This window comes from Elaeis guineensis, chromosome 2, assembly GCF_000442705.2.
Source record: "Elaeis guineensis isolate ETL-2024a chromosome 2, EG11, whole genome shotgun sequence".
Taxonomy (NCBI): Eukaryota; Viridiplantae; Streptophyta; class Magnoliopsida; order Arecales; family Arecaceae; genus Elaeis; species Elaeis guineensis.
Window position 1 is genome coordinate 83,873,818 of NC_025994.2, and position 21,392 is coordinate 83,895,209.

At 36.1% G+C, this 21,392-nt stretch overlaps 2 protein-coding genes across 2 annotated transcripts; both read left to right on the forward strand.

The window, feature by feature from the left end:
- Positions 1-2,851: 2,851 nt before the first annotated feature.
- On the forward strand, positions 2,852-10,593 carry LOC105055572 (transmembrane emp24 domain-containing protein p24beta3). Its single transcript, XM_010937424.3, has 4 exons — positions 2,852-3,202; positions 8,444-8,630; positions 9,038-9,145; positions 10,295-10,593. Exons 1-4 carry the CDS (start codon positions 2,987-2,989, stop codon positions 10,426-10,428), a joined length of 645 nt encoding a protein of 214 aa, XP_010935726.1. The 5' UTR covers positions 2,852-2,986; the 3' UTR covers positions 10,429-10,593.
- Positions 10,594-12,120: 1,527 nt separating this feature from the next.
- Positions 12,121-17,367, forward strand: LOC105055578 (stem-specific protein TSJT1). The gene is made up of 4 exons (XM_010937437.4): positions 12,121-12,497; positions 14,661-14,901; positions 16,797-16,917; positions 17,026-17,367. The coding sequence occupies exons 1-4, from the start codon at positions 12,292-12,294 to the stop codon at positions 17,211-17,213; spliced, it is 756 nt and encodes a 251-aa protein (XP_010935739.1). The 5' UTR covers positions 12,121-12,291; the 3' UTR covers positions 17,214-17,367.
- Positions 17,368-21,392: the final 4,025 nt, after the last annotated feature.

The following is a 21,392-nucleotide window of genomic DNA, read 5'->3' on the forward strand; positions in this document are numbered from 1 at the left end:
ACCCGGCACTATCATCTTATACTCATCTGGTATGTCATATTTATCCCTAAGGGATATAAGGTTCTCCTCGATCAAAATAGAACCCTCTATTTCTAGACTGAGATAGTTTGTAAGATAATGCACAAGAGATTCTGTGCTGTGATCTAAACTCCCCTCACTTATAGGACTGATTTCAGCATCCTCCCGAGGTGGATTTTCTATCTCAATGGTCAGTAAGGGCTAGGTTGAACCAATCTATGAGTCACCTACGGTCTCTTTCCCCTCTCTACCTCTCTTAGACATATTTTTGGAAGAAAATGTAAGAAAAAATGAAAAGAATCGAAAGAGAAAGAAGGGCTACCCTATGGTTGGAAGAGAATAAATGAGGGAGGACCAATACCTAAGAGAGATGAAATCCTCCCAAGAGATGGAGAATGAACTCTTTTTTCTCCTGCTCTGACAAAGCTTCTCACTGTCCCCAGCGGCCGTTCAATGCAGGAAAGCTTCAGAAAATAATTTGGCAGCACCTTCGCACGGTAACAGTAGAAATAAACAGTGATCGGGAAGCAAAAGCTTTTTATAGATGAACCGACAGTCTGGATTAACAGATTTTCTTATCGATTTGTGACACCTGACATTTATCTAACGCTCGATCAGACGGCAGTTAGGCATATCTCCCCTCAGATTCTGCCACAACATACCGATCCGTGCCCAAGTTGATAAGCCAATCAGATGTTGATAGATGTCGCACTCTTATTTGATATTTTCAAATCGCCTGTCCAAGCAATGATGATAGAAAATCAAACGGATCATTTTCTTAAAGATCAAGTCTCTTCATTTTCAACCAAGTAATTAATTTTTATGCTCTTGAGGTGTGGCGCATTTATTCCAGATGGTGGCAACACCAGTCTGAAAAGTCTCAAGGTAAAATATGGAGATAAGATCTTTTGGTCGGTGAATGATCAAATCAAAATTTAAATATGAAGATAAGATCTCCTGATCGGTAAAAATTAGATTGAAAATTCAAGTATGAAGATAAGATCCACTGATCGGTGAACGATCGAGCCAAAATTCAAATATTGAGATGTGATCTCCTGATTGATGAATATCGGAATAAAAATTCAAACATGGAGATAAGATCTCCTGGTCGGTGAATGACTGAGCCAAAATTTAAGTATGGAGATAATATCTCTTGATTGATGAAAATCGAATCGAATATTCAAAAACAGAGATAAAATCCCCTAATCGATAAAAATTTAGATCAAAAATTTTAATTCAAAAATAAAATATCTTGACTGATAAAATCTGGTCTCTATGATAAATGCCTCCCAAATTGATGAAAACCCAACCTTATGAAGACACCTTTACCTCCTAGTCCGATCAGAGAATTATCATCTCGGACATAGAAAGTGGAGGGCAAAGTGTTGATACATTAAACCAGTCTCAAGACATGTAGCATCATCATACGAGATAAAAAAGATGTCAATCTAGAGGCGTCAGATCCTAGCAGACTGATTTATCGATTAGCAGATTCAGCTCAGTATTTCACTGACCTGAATAAAGAACATCTTTGTGTTCTGACCGGATGATGTTTCGGCTAACAAAAAAATATCCGAATCAGGTATTTACCGATCTGAACTCTGATACCTCCTTATCCGAAATGAATGTTATGATATTTCTATTTCATCACAGTCATCTACCGAGATGAACTATTATAGTGACGTACTTAATCATTCTGCGAACATCCGTAGTGATTTTCTCAACCAAGACACAGCTAGCCACGATCTTATATCCAGCTCATATGCATAGCTATATGCCAGCTCGCTTACAGGTGGCTCTCTAACCGCCTAATAGATTCCTCTAACGGCCTAACAAACTCTGAAACGGCCTCCTCAATTCCTTTATAAATAGTTTGCTCTCAGAAATTAGGAGAGACTCTGCCGGTAGGAAATTAAGTCAGATTCTTGACTTCCACCCAATTCTCTTCCAGTTCCATCTAATCTCTCTTGCTCTTCCACTCTTTTCTATCTCTGTTCTTAAGGCTCGAATTGACCTAAGTATCGGAGGATTTTCATCTGATTTTTTGACTGATTTTGTAGATTGAAGGAGTTTTCATCAGGTCGCAGGGATCACTCTAGCCTAATCTCACTCAAATTGATCCACTCTACTCCAGATTTCGAGCCCTGCCGTAACAATTAGAGATAATCAGGTATTCTAATATCATGGATCAACCAGCATTCTTGTTCATATTACCTGTCAATACAGCAACAAACTTCCAATCCAGGTGGATTCTAAATGGATTATGTTCTCTCTCCTCATTCAACCACCATAATATAATCAAGGCACTAGAACCTGCCACTTCTTCTTCATTCACCACATCAATGTTTCTTTCAAATCTTCTTTAATGAGCGCCGTTGCAAAGTGCCTATATTAAAAATCTGGGTCCTTGATCTTGGTCATTACTGAAAATACTTAAGCCGGTCACATGATGGTTGTGTCATGCACAAACATGCTCACATGGTTCCCAATATAACACACACACGCACGCACGCACGCACGCACACGCACATGTATGTGTATGCGTGTGTGTGGTGCTGAACGTCTTAGTTGGGCTGTCAGTTTATTTTTTTTATCAGGGTATCACACTGCGAATCAGATTAATTTGCACGCATTTTTGTAGGCAGTTTACAGTTTGCTTTATGATGGTGGTCATTAAAACCGTTTAAATTCCCCATCAAAAAGCAATCTCTACCGTCCATTTCCTTAATCAAAACATCACATGTATCAGCGTATCCCAAGCGCATCTCCCTCCAAGCCCAAGTATGAAACCGAAATCTATTCGGATTTCGCTTGAAACCGTCTAAAAATTCCAAGCTGCTCTCGCCGTCGGTAAAAACATAAGAAACGGCTCTCGACCTCGATCGATCAATCGGGCGTCCGCAAACTTGCATATTTCCGTAATCTTGGAAACCGTCGTTCTCCGAGGAGTAATCGAGAAGAAACAGCAATGGAGAGAAGGAAGAGATCGATTGGATTCGCGGAGGTCTTATCGATTCTTGGGCTTCTCCTCAGCTGCCCTCGCCGCCTCTCTGCGCTCTCCATCACCGTAAACGACGTGGAGTGCGTCTCCGAGTTCGTGCTCTCCGATGGTGACACCATCTCTGGTAACTTCGTCGTGGTCGATCGCTCCCGGAGTTCGGATCATCCCGGCATCGATATGGTGGTACGTGATTCGAACCCCTTGATTTCTCGATAGGATTTTTTTTTTTTTTTTAAATGATGGGATGCGGTTCTCCATGGCCTTCAATTCCATATTGAATGCGAAATTAGAAGTTACTCGAGTTTTTTTTTTCCCGTCAGTTCGGAGGTAGCAATTAATTGAGTTCGTCCTGTCTGTTAATAAAAATTCAGTCTTTCTTAATTTCTCCTGAAGAGATGGTATTCATATTGCAAATCTTTTGGATTTTTTTTTGTTTCTGGGAATCTTTCCACAATGACTTAGTTCGATGGTAAGATGTGAAAGGTGAAATCTTGGCACTGCATTATAAACGTATTGCTGAGATGTAAGGTAGTGTCTGGTGACCTAAATCCGATCACCATGGTAATATAAGGTCGGTGGTGATTTGAATCCTATGGTAATCTGATTACCAGTGATTTAAGATCATTCTATTTGGTAGGCTATTGTTCAGTGATTAAAGATCGTTGGATATTCACAAGGAACTTGTTTGTAATTTTATAGGAGTCCAAGATTTACTAATTATATAATATCAAAACTACCTATAATATATGCCATAAAAATATATTTATTAATCATATATAATATATTATAAATAAAATATTATTATATCTATTAATAGATTCTATAAAAATATATTTATTAGTCCTATAAATTATTAATCCTATAAAAATACATTAATTGTTATTATAGAATTAATATTTTTATTTATATCTATAATATATTATTTATTAATATGAATATTTATTTTGATTAGAAAAATAAGGCAAATAAAAGTAATATATTAAATAATGTTATTATATAAATATAAAGTATAATAAGATATTTTTTACTCTAATTTAAAATTATCATTGAATTATAATATGATACTAATATGATTAATAATATATTATAATATAATATATATCATAAATATAATATATAATATCAAATATAGTATAATATCATATATACAATATTGATATAATATATTAACAATATATTGATATACCAAATTTTTTACAAGACCAAGGGATATTTTTGTCTTTATATTTTAGTCTAAGATCATTGCTTTGGGGTGATCTTGGATTTCTGACCTCGAGGACAGGTATTCCATCACTGGATCGGGAGGTAATTTGAGGAGTGAGAGTGATCTGAAAGCACTGCCACGTGGAATCACTATAATACAATCAAACATGGTGATCTTATCACCTTCATCCATATCATCCTTGATCTGAGATGGATCACCCCACACCAAACACCTCCTAAAGGATATGACAGTGTCTAGACAGGAAATGAAAGAGGTAATATAAGTTTCTTTTGCATGACTGCTTTATAGAAAAGAACCAATCACCTTCCTTCTCCATAAGCAACTTCTAGCTTTCATAGAAAATTGTTTCTAACTTCCTTTCCAGTGCCACTTTTCAAGTAAGTCTTGAATGATTCATGGAAGTTGTGGTAATTCCCTTTGCTATTGGTAGTGGCGTCTATGGTTTTGCCGGTTGCAAAGTACATGTTGTGGATTGCACCATGCTTGATTCTTCCGTTATAAAGCCATGGATGTTAAAATAAAATATAGCTGTAGATGTAGGAATGACATAATATAAATGACCCATGGAAAATCTCACCAAAGATTGATACTTAACCACAACTTTCTCAGAGTCATTCAGTCATGCTAGGTGGTAGGAATGTTCGTTCATCGCCATCTTTTTTTAATTTAACTTCTCCAAGTACATTTTTCTGTAATACGTCGATCAATAATGAGATGACATAATTTGCCTGGGCCGGTGACTGGAGCTTTAAAAATGCTGTTCCTTCACTAGTTAGTGCCTGAGCATCGCATCCATGCAAAGCTAATTCTGCTCGCATCACCTGCATTTTAGAAGACAAACTCACAATATGCCCTACTCCTCCACGCTTATGACATGTGACAGCCTCTTTTTTGGCCCAATCAACACGGTTTCTTGGAGTTGTTCTTGTGGCGGACATCCAGGTTTTGAAGCTTTGGCTGCGGAATTATTTTTGTATGTCAAGTGGCTTTCAGATTGTTATTTGCTGGTTTGACTTATCTTCAATTTGTAAAGTTACGTGCTTTGTCCACTACAAAAATATGAAACCAGCCATCTCATCTTGTACCACTCTTTGGAGCTGCTGATTCTTTAGTTTCATTATCCTAGCTTGCTGGATATGTCAAAGAATTTCTCAATATAAATCCACAATGCTTGCTTTTTCTCAAGATTGGTAAAACTCAATAAACATGCTCTGCTGGTGATCCATTGGGAAAAGTCATCTTTTTTTTTTTTTTTTTTTAAGAGTGTTTATCTCCCAATGCCACCACTATTGCCATGTCACTTCTCCTATTTGCTTCTTGAACTTAACTCTTCCACATATTTTCGGCTCCCTTTGGTTTTTTTATTGCACCTTCTGTACTATATTGCACCTTTGTCTCCAAAAATATTGTGGATTCCTTTTAATTCCATGTAAACTAGCAAGATCTCATGAAATCCCCGGTTAAGGAGACAAAATATAGAGAAAAAAAAATTAAGAAAGATACCTTTACCCTCTCTGCAAAACATATCACAATTCAGGATGTTTTCTATAGAAAATATCAATATGGTGGATGTATTTGTTGCATAAGCAGGTTGGATCCAGTAATTTTGGATTCATTTATACTTCATGTTTATTAGTACTTGATATTTTTATAAGAATAAAGTTGATATTAGATAATTGATAGATGTACATACAGATAACTTATGATTTTATAGCAATGGTTACATTGTCAGTCATAGCTTTTTTTTTTTGCTAATTTAATTGGTATATATAAGTTTATTCCTTAGATACCTAAGCAAGCATTTACCTGTCATTTTTAATAATCTTGGTCCACATCTCCTTCCCAATAATTTGCCAAGCAATATATTAAGTTCCAAAGTATTGGGTTAGCTAGGGAAACACATTAAGAGCCCGCTTGGACACTTGGCTGCAGGTTACCAAAGAATTATAAAACTATAGAAATAGAATGAATGCTGTAGGGAGATCCCATAGGAAAATTCCTTTAAAATTTTTAGTAATGTTGTTTGGCTGACTACTGAAATTCTATCATTTCTATGGAGAAAGCCCAAGAGGGACTCATTCATCTTCTCGGCCAGCATCATCTCCAAATTCTATGGAAAAACTATAAGAGGGGCATCATCTCCATCCTTCATTCCAAATTGGGTTGTTGGAATCAAGTAAAATATTCACTCTAAGCATTGGGCATAGCACCAAACTTGATCAGATTAACTTGATTTAACAAGTCTATAATGTGCATTAAGCTTCTCTAACGCTGGCGTTGGCAAGATTCAAACATCAATTCATCCTTTAAAAAAAAAGGGCCTTTGAACTTCTCCCTATTGCCTTTCTCTTCCTCTTTGTTTCATCTCGCCTCCCATATTTTAGATTTCAATGAAGTGTAGAAGAGCGGGCAATCATGGATGATGGCTGAGCAAGATTTGGATAAGGAGCATCTTCCATAGCATGACAGAGATGGGAGGATGCTTTGGATTGGCCATGTGTGTTTGGGGGAGAGAGTTGGGGGTTGAAGGGGGGATCCCTGTCTTGAATGGATAAGATCTGATAACCCCCTTGTATTTTTCTGCTCCTCATGAGGTGATGGAACATAATGTATTGGGCGCAGTTGGGGTGAGGGAGGTGACTTGTGCATCCTATTTGCTTTTGGGTTGCACTCACCACCGGTGTCATGCAAACCCTTTCCCACTTTGTAGTATTTACGGTGGTATCCTTGTTACATCTTTATTCATCTCGTCAATCCCATATATTTGAACTTCTTTTTGAGAGAGGTAGAGAGAGAGGAGGAAGGTCCACCTGCATTATAACTATCTAGCTCCCAAATCTTGGGGATGCACCACCCAAGGTTCCAGCCCATTATCTCCGGTTGATAGGCAAAGGGGCATGAGCATTGGAGGAAGCTCCAATTTGTTACCTAAAATTATTTCTGAGATTTGCTTGTTGCACCTAAATTAACTAGCCAGATGAACACGCCTATTAATAAAATCCATGTTGTCGGATCCCTTCACCCTAATCACTAGTTAAAATTTCATGAAGATCATAACCTTGAAAAAGACATCTTGCTCATGTGAAAGTTCCCATAATCTAATCCTTTGGTTTTGTTAAATTTCAACTTTTCACTATACTGACTTATACTACATGGTACCATGCATATCGTACCATACCTGTAAGATAGGACTCAATACCATACTGACACATGGTATATATGGTTGTTGTCTCACCTCTAGCAGCATGCCATGTGTTGGTATAGGGGTGTACCATACCAATCGTACCATTCTTGTACCTTATTGATATGGTGCATGGTTTCGGTAAACCTTGCTTCAAATTTTGCATGCATGATTTGAGATGCAAAAGGGTTGTCTTTCCTTTTCCTACCATTTTTTTGGAACAATCAAGTAGACAGATGCTTAAACACAATATGCAAAAAAAAAAAAAAAAAAAAAGGCATTAGCATTTCTAGTAGGTGTAACCATTACCTTATTCTAGTTGCCTTGCCTTCTAGACAGTGATTTTATTTGCGTGGGTATTGTTAACAAAGTGAAGGATCTCCTCAAGATCATGGTGGAGTAAAAATTAATGTCCTGAAGTGTTGCTTTCACCTAATGTAGCATGAACCTCTCAAGTCTTTATCAAGAAGGTGTACTCTCTCTATCTCTTTTGATGTAAGATAATTCTTACATTTAAGAATCCTCAATAAGAAGAAAGAAAACAGTATGGCTGTTCTGTTTTCATTGGTTATATGCTTTCTCTTTCCTTTTACATATTGCTTTCAAATCAATTTGATTTCTCAATGTTTGTACTCATACTGCATGTATGCACACCTAGTGTATTAGCAATATCCCATCATCTTGCAATATAGTGACTGGGCCATCACATTTATAGATTTCGTGTGCAATCCACTATGGAAGCATTCAGTGTCTCAAATGTTTTGATTTTTAACTTTGTGATTGCTAAGTTGCTCAAGATCAATGAAGGTGAAATCTGGAGCTTACGCTGCTAGATATACCTTGAACCATAAACTGCAGTTGACTTTCGCCATTAGTTCTATTTTGCTGTGCATAATTTTGTGGGCACGGCTTCCTTTTTCCTTCATTTCAATCCACAACATGGTCATTGATCTCAGAATTTGACAGTTTACATTTAAGTCTATGGCATATTATTGAAATTCCTTGAAATAATATGCAGGTGCAAACTTCTAGGGGCGACACTGTCCACTCTCTGAAGGGAACTTCTGGTGACAAATTTGAGTTTAAAGCCCCAAGAGCTGGAATGTACAAGTTTTGCTTTCATAATCCAAGCAGAACACCAGAGACTGTGTCTTTCTACATACATGTTGGCCATATTCCCAATGAACATGACCTGGCCAAAGACGGTTAGTCCCATAAAATCTTTGCTGTTGCTACAAATTGTTGCTTTCTGAGGGCTTCTAAGCATTTCTTTCTTTGTTTTTTTTCGCTTTTGAAAAATTGCTGTATATATAGGAAAGATGATGAGAAAGGAACTTGTCTATTTTTTATGTCAGTTGAATGCCAAGGGTCTTAAACATTCCTTGCTAAGATGGATGTTTCTAATCTAATTTATGTACAGTGACGGTTCATTTTTGTAAGATAAGTTGGCATCATACAGGGTCCTCTCACAGTCCCACTGCATCTTCTATTCTTTATCCAATAAATCACCACTATCTTTTCATGTTAAAATGACACTTGGGTACTGCAATCGAGTGGTTGAGTTGTTACTTCATATATTTTGACAATTTTTTGTTTTATTTTAATCTTGTAGAGCATTTGGATCCCGTAAAGGTAAGGGTTGCACAGCTCAGGGAAGCACTGGAGTCTGTTACATCAGAACAGCGGTACCTGAAAGCCCGTGAAGCTCGCCACCGCTGGAGTAAGTTAAATTATATAACTTTATATGTTGTCATATTAGCGAGACAGTGGAAGGAAACACATTCTAACACTTCTTTGAAGTTCTTAGCTATTACAATTTTCTCACTTTAATCTAAATAAAGAATTCTGGTGAAATTGATCTTTGGCCTTCACACTTTTCCAAATGCTATTGTGAAAGTATGCATCACCTCCGCGTGGTTGATCGTTTTCTTAAGTAGTTTTTGTAAACAGTTAGGTTGAAATTAAAGAAATTTTCAGGTAGAAAATAATGGAGGGAAAAAATCTGAAACGTTATTAAAAATATGATATCTTACTTTATAGATAATTAAGAAGTATTTGAGTATTGATTTTGTAAACTATGACAACATCTTCCCAAAATGATAAGTCACTTGAAAAAAAAAAAAAGAAAAATATTGAACTTAACAATAATGAGTTTTGTAACTATCAGGAACTACTTGTATTCATTATATTATGAATCAATTACTGAACTTAAAATCACTTGTTTTCCTCCTTTTAATAAAACGAGAAAAGCTCATTTGTTCCATTGATCCCAAATCGTGATGCCTGGTTGGCTTGAGCGTGATTTTTTCCATGATTTGGGAAAGGTAATTATCTCTTCCGCAGTAAACAGAGGACCTAAAGCATTTTGTCTTCGATAAGCTCTCAGTTTACTGAAAAATTTAGCTTTTCTAATCACGAGTCATGTAGATCTGGTCATTTTTGGTTGTTTTCCTCCTTTCAACATAAAGACAGATCTTATGATGTCAAATAATAATGCTGTTTAAAATCTTTGAGAGAAGTTTAAAAACCTTTGCTGAGAAAAGGTCTTCACCACCCTTTGCCAATCAAATGCAAGGGTTGTTTGCAACAAAGAACCTTCTTTTTTTTTTTTGTTGCTTATTTCTTCCATACAGAACTTGTTGGTGAATTGACATAGTATCGTATGGTGACATAGTGTACATCAAATGATTTCATTTTATAGCTATCTTATTCAGGAAGTGGGAGGTAGTAAGAATGATAACTACTGGTCACCATCACCCTGAGAGTTGAAAGAATGTTTGGTGGTTTACCTGTCATTCTTCACTGAAGCATTTAGTTGGAAAACTGCAAAATATCTCTCACTTACACTATTTCTTTCATATGCATGCAGCAAGTGAGGGTACTAGGAAGCGCCTTATCTTCTGTACAATGATGGAGTACTTGGTTCTAGTATGTGCTAGTGGACTTCAGGTGGTCTACATCCGTCGCTTGTTCAACAAATCAGTGGCATATAACACGATTTAATGCTTGAGTTTTTCTCAGCTCTGCAATCTAATATTTAGTATCCTTCGTAGTTTCTTAAATTAAATAAAACAGATTTTTTTTGGTCATTTTTGTATGATCATTACCTCCTTCCCAGCTATGAGCAGAATTTTGGTTATGCCACTATTTTTGGCTGGTACTAAAGTCCTGCAACCACAGAGGACTATATTTATTATGATGATTTAGTTATATGTTACCTGACAAGAAAGGGGAAGAAAAGAAGCTGACTTCTGTTATTGAGTTGAGTAAATGCAAATTGATTTCAAATATGCTTTCTAAAGCCATAATTAATGTAAGCTTTTGAAGCAGATTTGTAATAGATCTATTGGCATATTACTGATACAGCACCAATATATACATATATTCTCAAGAGATGAATATTCTTTTAGCAGTTGACAACATGGAGACCTTTGTTAATAGGTAAAACAAGAATTTGAGCAAGGAATTTATTGGAGTGAGATTTTTTTTTTTTTTTGATAGCAGTTGTATCTCCAACATGAAAAAGATGTTACCAGCTTTGTTAGATGGGGTTCGAGCTATATCTTTCACAATATAGAATAACTAATCTTTTTCTACAACATCAACCATTAGATCATATCTCATATGGATTTCAAAGCACTCCAAATTCTCTCTTTCATCCACCTACATAAATCTCATATTAGCTAGTATGCAATCTAACACTGTATATCACAAAGAAAAGATGCATCATTCTTTCACGTGAAAGATACAACCTAAACCCTATTAGATGTATGACATTGGCTCACTATTGCATTAGCACCATTGTAGGCTCATGCTGATATGGCGCATACTGTCCAACATCTAGGACAATGCTTAATGCATAACGTAAGATAACACTTTTGTGCTCCGTAATTCTATCCTCACTTGATTAAGAAGTAATCTTGATTAAACTCATTCTTGTGAATTAAAAAATATATTTGTCATATCTTTTCCCAATATCACTAGAAACATAGTAATTACGAAGTTACACTCTTATAATAAGGTGCACAAAACTTTGCCATTATAATCATGAACTGATTTTTGGCAGCATAAATTTGAATGCTTTGCAGGAGGAGACCTTGAGTTTCATTAGCCTCAAAAACCACCTAATTTGCAATTTATACAATGTACAAGTAACATGCACAAGTGCTCGGAAAAGGATATAATTTGAGGAACTTATAGTCGGAGACCCCTAGTTTCATGTATAAAAAATTTCCCATAACGCGTTATGAGTCAGGTGTTATTTTGTGATTTGCATGTAGATAGATGCCATGTTATTTTGTGATATGCATGTAGATAGATGCCAAGCCACTAATATACGAATTAAGAAAAAATTACATTAATGATTGGTCACAAATATAAATTTTTTCCTGCCTTTTTGCTTATAAATAAAGGAATAGTTGTGCATTTGTTTACGCCACCCTCATCTAACCGTCCATTCGTCATGATGTCGAGTAGAAAAAGAATGGAAAAGAACGGTCGGAAGTGGGCGGTGCCGGTGGTCGAATGGCAGCGCCTTTTCCTTTTTATTCTCGACCCTTCTGGACTTCCGCATCATCTGATCCCCCTATTATTTTATGCAGCACCGCATTAACATACCCGATCAAATCTATCCACCATCTTTCCTCTCTTACCCCTACCAATTTCGATTTATTTCCCTCTAAAACCCCACTCGATCCTGAAACTATGCTCCACAAACAAGGGTACAATTGGAAATTTAACAACCTCCCTTCAAGCCGATCGGCGATTATATCCACCACGTAACATCGGAATTACAGAGAGAAGGGTAAAGAGCGAGCAGCGTAGGTAGATTTCGGAGTTTTGTGTGCATCGGATCGACGGTCGAGGATGCTGGCGGTATTCGATCGGACGGTGGCGAAGTGCCCCGAGGGGCTGCGGAACATGGACTCCGGGCCAGGGGAGAAGGGCGTCGGCGGAGTGGCTTCGCTGGTGGACCACTTTTCGGCCACTCGCGAGGGGGCGGTGACCATAAGACTCGGCTCTTCTGGCGCCGTGGCATACACCGCCGAGAAGCAGAACCTCCTTCTTCCCAGGTAATTATAAAAACAAAAGAGAAAAGAAGAAGAAGAAGAAATGTGCATGGTCGTTCTTTAATTTTAATCTTGGAAATGATCAAAAAGCAATTCTTTTACGGATTTTTCCATCATGAAATAATTATAAGCAAATGTCTTCTGGGCATTTTCTTGACATTTTCTTGATTCTGTTGTCATTTAAAAATAAAATCTAGAAATTTTCTTTTGTTGAAGATTTTTAGTATAATTAGTTTTTGTTATCTCTTGATCAATGGGTGCCCTTTTTTTCTCTATTTGAACCAAGTTTTGCTTTAAAATTTTGAATTTTATCGATTATTATGTGCTAATTGCGTGAGGCTACTTTTAGTGAACATTAATTGTGGGTGGACTGCGTAAAATGACATCGATCGCTTAGATATTGTTAATCACCATGCCATCGATTTATATAGGGTCCAAGTTGTGAAGAATTGTTTTCAGTCTCCTGATTTTTATATGAAAAGCCTGTTGGGAGACTCAAATAGGTTTTATTCCCTCAAAATTAAGATGAAAGGTTTTTTAGATAAACTTAAATATTGCTATATTTTATTTTGGGTATATGTGAGTAGCTCTAGGTTGAAACATAATCTTAATTAACTCAAAGTTGTCAGAGCAATTAGATTGCAGATTTGCATCAGTTGTAGAAGTGGATGTATCAAGTCTCCTTTTATATTTTTAATGAGCATATTTACGTATACTAACAGTAGATGGAATCCAATGCAAACATAATAACAAAACAAAGTTAACGAATTTAAGATTGCTAGGTGGAATAGCTGTGGACGGAGTGCCAAATTTTGCACATCGTTTAAAGAAGATCAATTGGTTTAAAGCTTGAAGCATGTTCCACCAAGAACGTTTGGTTTGAAACTCTATTGAATATTGTCCTAAACACCAGTCATGTTTTGTTCATGATGGTATGTAGAAAGGTGTTTAACTTCAGTTGGCCTTCACACTAGTGCTAGCTTGGTAGACCTGTAAATTTAGATTTTACAAATTAAATTTGCAATATTGTCTCCTTTAAAGCTTTCAGCCTAAAAACTGAGAACTTCTCATAATAAATACCATTGTTAATATTATTTATAATCCAGTTTAGGAGTTGTGCTTTGTTAATTAATTATGTGATACAAACAAAGCAAGCCATTTTTGTTTTACTTATTGAGCCATGCTGCCCTGTATCTCTATTGAGTTTCCTGGTTATGATGTTCTGCTTTCTACCAGCTGACAAATGACAGAGAATATGTTTTAAGTGCTGTTCTAATAGATACATTTAGTAGTGGTAGATGTTATTGCAATTGTTGGTTATTGTTTATGAAACCGGTTGCCAGTTGGTCTGTCTTGCTCCATCAAGTGAAGTAGGTAAGATCTCTCTATTTTCTCATTTACAGGTCTCTTAATGATCTGAGTTGTTTGTCGAACCATTTAAATCAAACATCTAATTGATTTTGCAAATTCTCATAGGGTAGTCTTGGAATCTGATATTACTTATACTGGTCTGTGGTAGGAACATTTATCATGAGGTGGTCTAATTCATAACTTTTATGAATATGTAATACCATATGATTGTTATGAATTATATTGATATTGAAAAACTGAGTTTGATCGACTATTGCTCGGTGTGATGACTTGCCTTCTTGTGTCATTTCTGGTGGTTCTGAGAATATAGGAGGCAGTTCTTGTCATGCCAGTAGTGCACCGCATTGGAAGTGCAAAAGCCCTTTTTTCTGTAAAATTCACAGTAGTTTCTTTAGACACATTTACATTATAGAAACAGATATCCAGCAAATGATAGATGCAAGGGACAAATAAGTGGTAGATCTCATGCAAAGTTTTTGGCAAACAGGGATTTTCATGTTCTTTTTATTTTTATTATGTCTCGATATTATTTGTCTTTCTCTTAATTTAAATCATTAGAACTTGTCCGAGGCAATGGTCTAATCTTTATGTTTATCCTCTGTCTTTTTTTTTTAAATAAAAAAATAAAAAAAGGACTCCTTTTTTTAATCTCTATTCACTCTTTTTAACTATGTCAAGTATCTTAAGAGGCAGTGTCTGCATCCTTCATGGGTAATTTTCTTGCACCAGTCAGTTCTCACCCACAACATGGTGACATTTTTCTACCTTTTTCATTTGCTTTGTTTTTCTCTGCAGATTATTTGCTGCCGTGGATGATATATATTGCTTGTTTCAAGGACACATTGAGAATATTGCTCATTTGAAACAACAGTATGGATTGAACAAGACTGCCAATGAAGTTATTATTGTAATTGAAGCTTACAGATCCTTAAGGGACAGAGGACCTTATCCTGCAGACAAAGTTGTGAGAGATCTTAATGGAAAATTTGCATTCATTCTGTTTGATTGCTCAGCAAAATCCACCTTTATTGCTGCTGTGAGTAAACCCTACAACCAGTGTACTTTTTACAATCCTTTTTTTTTAAAAAGTAATGTCTAATTTAGTTATTTATCTAACAAAAGAAAAGTTTATAATGCAAACCAGTATGGAAGTTGTTAATCAACCAACTGAACCCAAAGTTTAAGGTAATGGAGAAAGGGTTCATAATGTATATCAGGCTTTACACCGACCCTCACATGCAGCCCAGACCATGCATGTGGAGAGGATGCAATCATTGAAATAAGTCAAGATAACATGGTGACCAGAATGAATAAAGAAAATAACGAGGATAATTAAATAAATAATTAGCATGGAGGGGGATTCAAACTACGACCTTCAACAAACCTGCACTCTGATACCATGTTGAGTAATTGATTGACCCTAGATGCTTAAGCTAATAGGGACAGGGTCAGCCACACATATCAGGCTTGATAGAAGCTGAGTAACCTGATACCACATTAGTATGGGAGACACAAGCCATAGTGACTATTGATAGAAGAATTAAAGAGAGAGATGGAAGATAGGTCATGGGTAAACTAATTCAGGAGCTTTTCCAATTCTGGAGACGGACTTCCCTTGGTTTATTTGGTCTGGAGTTTACTAAAATTCTGAATGAAGGTTTGAACCTAGTGTACCTAGAGTTTTTATTTTTTTTTAAAGAGAGAAATGGAAAATAGGTTATGGACTTACGGTTAAAGTAATTCAGGAGCTTTTCAAATTCCGTAGATTGACTTCCCTTGGTTTAGTTGGCAACTGGAATTAGTAAGGTTCTGAATGAATATTTGAACTTTGATTACTTAGAGTTCTTTTGAAGTTCATCCCTGGTGTTTCAAATCTTTCATTAGAGAGCCATGGGGATCAAATACACACTTTGATTTCTTTTTTCTTCTGATACTCTGTTATTTGCTGTAGTTCACTTTTTTCGTATACCTTGCTGCATTGGGGCCTCTTTCAAGTTCCCCCTGGTCAGTCACTTCTAATTATTTCTGGAAGATACTTATCTTAACAATTACAACAATGTTTGTGCAATTCATAGAGAGAGAGAAAAAATAGAGACAATAGAAAGAGATGCAGTTACTAGAACGTGGCTTAGGATGTTGGCAATTATAAGAAAGCGTCCTCTTTGATAACTTCCTAACTTTCTAGATTTGAATAGAGAATCGTATTTTTGTCTTATCTTGGCTTAAGAGTATAGAAAGTTACGAGTGTATCTATTTCTTGATGGTCTTTGAAGTTCCTAGGCTTTTGCAATAAGTGGTGATATTCCAATAAAAAACAGTTATTTTAGAGTTCTCAATAATAAAAATTGTGGAAAATTTAAGTCTAATTATGTAGAAATTTCTAGAAAATTAGGACCAAATTTATGGCAGTGAAATATACATGCGTGGAGGCCTTGTAAATTATGATCATCCTAATATTCGATAAGAGTTGGATTAGAAGAATGAAAAATCAAATATTTACAATCCTTTTGCATTCTTTTATAAGTGGTGCAAGAATAAAGTTGTGTATTCGTGGTTGTTATGTGTAACATTTTTTTCTGAAAGGTGAATAATAAAACAAAATTTGGCTATGAATTATCCATGGAGTATGCTTTAGTTCAGTATCGATCATGAATGTATACTAACCATGTATAAGTTGCTGATACTCTTTGGACGCACATTACAGATTACTGATGATTACAGTAGGTTTCTTTTTCCCCTTTCAAGTAATGTTGGACATTACAGAAAGGATCACCAAATGGAAACCTACTTGAGAAAGGGAGAAAAAAGCTTCATAGTTAGAACCGTCATACCATCTGCATCCCACTTGTTTGGTATTATTTTTGTGAGTTGATTCAGTTTATTTGAATGAGGTCTCAACCTCCCAATGGATTTTGTTTCTTTTTTATACAGGATGCCGACGGTAGCGTTCCCTTTTACTGGGGAACTGATTCAGGAAGCCATCTTGTTCTTTCTGATGATGTGGATGTCATTAAAAAAGGGTGTGGAAAATCATTTGCACCATTCCCAAAAGGTATCATCCATAAACCAACTGGAGATAATAAATCTATCAAGTCCGGTAATGGGCTTCTTTTTCCTGTTCCATATATGGCACTCTCTAATTTTTTTATGTTTCAACCAGGTTGCTTCTTCACGACCTCAGGGGGATTACAGAGTTTTGAACATCCTCTGAATGAGGTGAAGCTCATGCCCAGGGTTGACAGCCAAGGGGAAGTGTGCGGTGCTACATATGAGATTGATGCCCAAACTAAGAAGGAATCAAGCATGCCAAGGGTTGGGAGTGCTGCAAATTGGTCTTCTCACTACTAATCTACCAAGTACCATTTAATTGGGCTTTTTATGCTTTTGCCGTTCGTAATAATAATAATCTATGCTTTGACTTTCTGGATCCTGAATGAAATGTTTAATGCATAAATGAGAACCTTATTGCAATAAATTTTGAGCTTTACGTGAGTTCACTCTATCCTTTGGATCATTTATCATTCTCCCATATTCATGTTGTAAATGAAACTCAATGTTTATTAAAGATTCTTACAACCACGCCTTGCAGTTTGTGGTACTTACTGAATAATGCATATGTTTCCATGTATCTTATTCTTGGAGGTACCTGAGGTGCACCGAATGGGATTACGAAAAATATATTATTGGTTGTTGAATATGACCTTCTGAAACTGATTGTCTAGCTTAATTCTAGTTTATAGCTTGTGTCTGGTAAACCTAAATAAAGTCTGAAAGGTGTAAAGAAAGACTTGGGTGTCAAGCTGATGCTCACATTGATGCTTCCGTGGCTAATGAAGATGCCTGCTGATGGGAATTAAGGAAATGGAGTTATCATTCAACTAATATCTTACTGACCTAAGTGACATTTCACAGTTTGATTGTGTGCTTCTTGTAGTATTTCATGTCCTATGACTGTGTTCTCATTGCTAATTGTTGATGGTGTTTCATAATGCTTGTTGTTGTGAGGGAAGTATCGGCACTATCAGTGGAAATACAGCGACCCCTGCACAAAATATGAACTCATATTTGGAGTCAGTGATATATGCAAGTTTCTGATCGGTGGAAGATGAGACATTTAGGGCAATGAGAGTTATAGTAGAAAATAATCTTCAGTTACTGCAGGATCATTAGATTATTTTGGACAGCTGGTTCTTCCTTATAGTTTGATATGTATTCCAGTTATGGTGATCAATGAAAACTAAATATTATTCCCCTGGTTATCTTTTTGCTTTAAAGCGATGACATGCCGCTATCTTAATCATCTCTTTGATGCTGAAATATATCCAATTTGTCCATATGCATGTGCATATATCTGCATTCTTGTATGTGCAGAATGCATGTGTGCGTGCATGCATATTTGCTTCTCTGGTTGTCCAGAGTATCCATATTCTCGGTTGAGGCCTCGGATCTGCTCTTGCTGATCACCAGCAGCATCAGTGGAGGTGGCTGATAGCAACCGATTTTGTGTAGATTAGTTGCAGTGGAAAGACAATTCTATTTAGATTTCAGCAGAAAGAAAATAGAAATTTTTTTCTTTTTCTAATTGAATTTGTTTTTGTTGCAATTATACCTCTATGTCTTCCCTGTTTTTTTCTCAAATTTTTTTATGCTCTTTTTCAATAAATTTATTTTTTTTGTCGGCAGAGTTCTTTATAAAGTTTTATCCTAATCGTCTCGTGTGTGTGCCTTCTTCTTTGTTTGTTGCTGTCCTTTTATGAGATTACTGGCAAGTAACCGTGTTATGCAGCGGGCTCTTCTTTGATGATGAAAAAAATAATTAATAAAATATAACAATAATAATTAGTATTTAATTATCTTGGCCATTTAAGGGAATTCGGAATGGAAAGGTGGCATCGGGAAGAGCAAGATGAGGAATCTGGAGCCTCTCATCTGATTGAGACTCCTCGATGAGCAAAGTGAGGAATCTGGAGCCTCTCACTTGATCGAGAGTCTTGAGAATAAAAAAAATAGAGAAAAATGAGAAAAAAATATAATAAAAATTAATGAAAAAAATGAAAAAATTAAAAGAGATTTTTTTTTTCGCATAGATTGTTTAATTTTTTTTGTTTTTTTTTTTTTTTGGAGATTTATGGGAAGGAAAGTATTTGAGGGAGATTGGAAAGGAGGGTCGATGCCGATGATAATGGAGAAGGAAGGTGATGGTGGAGATTGATGGGAGGTGGCATCGAGAAGAGTGGGGTGAGACTCTTGAGAATGAAAAAAAATAGATAAAAAATTAGAGAAAAATATAAAAAAAAATTAATTGAAACAAAGGAAAGGTAAAAAAATTAAAAGAGAAGACCTTTTCTCACATAGGTCGTTCCAATTTTTTTTGTTTGCCCCTTCTTTTTTTTTTAATTTTTTTTTTTGAAGATCTGTGAGAAGGAAAGCACCCATAGGAGATCGAAAGAGAGGGCCGACATCGACGATAATTGAGAGGAAAGTAACAAGTGGAGATCAGCGGGAGGTAGTAGCGAGGAGAGAGAGAGAGAGAGGAGGTAGGTGTCTACGAGGATCGAGAAGGTTTGAAGCATCCGTAAGATTCAGCAAAATTTGAAAAAAAAAAAAAATGCTGCATGCCGCTATCCATCGTGGAGAATCTAAAGCTCAACACGTGGCATGTTGGGAGAGTTCTTACTTCTCTTTTAATGTATTGTATAGATTTTTATTTTATTTATTGTAGCTTTTTGCATTTCATGTTAGCAGGTGAAGTTGTTTATCGAAAAAAATATTTTCAAAATTTTATTATTATTATTATTTTAATTTTTTCTCTGACATATTTCATGCATTTCTATTTTACTAAGCTAGTATTTTTCTTAATATCAATGAAGAAGTTGGTTGGGGGGTGGGGTGGGAAGAGAGATTATTTCGTTATATTTCTGTCTATTTCGTTTTTAATTCTTTTGTTTATTTGTTGAAGAGTGCTAGATTCTCTGGCATGTGTTGATGAAAACAACCAGGCTGTTTTGCAATGGAACTAGAGCAGTGGCATTGGTTCTTTTTGACTTACTTTTTTAATTTGTTGATATTTTTTTTTCCCTTGAATGGTAGGGACGTACCAGCCACGGGTAGGGTGTTACTGTAGCTCGGCAGGCTGCTGATCCAAATTTACCTTCACAGGCTGAAAATAGAAGATCCAATATGGATATGTGACTACGTTTGAACAACTGACCTGATGAAAAAAAAATTCAAAAACTCTTTCATTTGTTAAAAGCTTTGAAGATACTTATCCATCATGCATTTACTCAAAAAAAAAGAGGCATACATATTTGTTGTACTTTCAAAGGTGGGGTTGTATCTTTCGCATTGAATCCACCGTTGGATCACCCACTGCACAAAACCCTTCAAACTCACATATCTCGAAATAACCAGCGGATGATCGACCATCATACGTATCATTTACAAGGTTAGTTTCGGACTCGTGAACTTGCAAATGCTTTACAATTCCAGTCTTATAAGGTCTTTTCATAGAAGAAAATAAAGTTTTGAACAGAATAACATTATAAAGGAGAAGTTTTTGGAAATAATATATATCTGACATATTTTGCTCCAACCATGAGTCCATGTGCATATCGAATTCAACAAGACCCAGATTCAAACACGACTAGCTTATTGGAATTGAGCCACTGAGGGCACTTTCACGAATTTTCATACAAAACCCAGGATCTTTATTTTGTGAAGCAAAGCAGAAGTTGAAACAGAAATATCGAACAAGAAATGTACGAGGTTACCAATATTTCAATCAGAACAAGAACTTGGAGGGTCAAAAAATATCAGCAGAACAGCACTTACAATACCACTTTGAATCCAACAATATGACATGGTTGTTGTGGATTTATCTAAATTCAAATTGCAATTAGCGACCATGGCATGGCTCGGTAGAACGGCCTCTGCAGCTCAAGTGACATAATAGTACGCAGTTAATTTGTAGGCAGGTTGCAAGCGCTAACTCATCCTATTCTCATATGATCAATTACAATAAAATATCCATCATGGTGACCAGTCCAGTTCCTAAAAAGATGAGGATGAAGCTCATACAAGAATAAATGAAGCAGATCACAAGCAATGCAGGCCCAGATGTTGATTAAACCATCTAATCTTCCAAGGAGAAGACCACATATGGTGCATAGCGATAAAGTTTTGTCTATTAATTGTATGCTGCAGTATATTATGTGAATAGTGGTGCACTCTTACAATGTAGGGATCCAAGAGAGGGACTTATTTAATTTACCTCTAAAAATCTGTTGCTTGAATAGCTTGTCTAGAAAATGGAAATGACCTCTAAGTCAGGATTAAAGCATGAAAATAAGTTGGAATACAAGATAAACACTTCACTCAACTGGAAAGCCTAGTCTTAGCCGAAAAAGGGCCAAAGCTAAATATCTCACCTCTTTTCACCCTGTCATCCATACGCCGGTCACATGATATCCTTGAGCCCTCATTTATACTCTGCTATAAGTTCAACGCACCGGTAACATCGTTAGAAGT

Excerpts from the sequence above, each read along its gene's own strand:
- LOC105055572 (XM_010937424.3), top strand. The coding sequence starts at position 2,987 with ATGGAGAGAAGGAAGAGATCGATTGGATTCGCGGAGGTCTTATCGATT. Across the intron at positions 8,631-9,037 it reads ACATGACCTGGCCAAAGACG|AGCATTTGGATCCCGTAAAG; the intron begins GTTAGTCCCATA and ends TTAATCTTGTAG. Across the intron at positions 9,146-10,294 it reads TGAAGCTCGCCACCGCTGGA|CAAGTGAGGGTACTAGGAAG; the intron begins GTAAGTTAAATT and ends ATATGCATGCAG.
- LOC105055578 (XM_010937437.4), top strand. The coding sequence starts at position 12,292 with ATGCTGGCGGTATTCGATCGGACGGTGGCGAAGTGCCCCGAGGGGCTG. Across the intron at positions 12,498-14,660 it reads CAGAACCTCCTTCTTCCCAG|ATTATTTGCTGCCGTGGATG; the intron begins GTAATTATAAAA and ends TTTTCTCTGCAG. Across the intron at positions 16,918-17,025 it reads ATTTGCACCATTCCCAAAAG|GTTGCTTCTTCACGACCTCA; the intron begins GTATCATCCATA and ends TGTTTCAACCAG.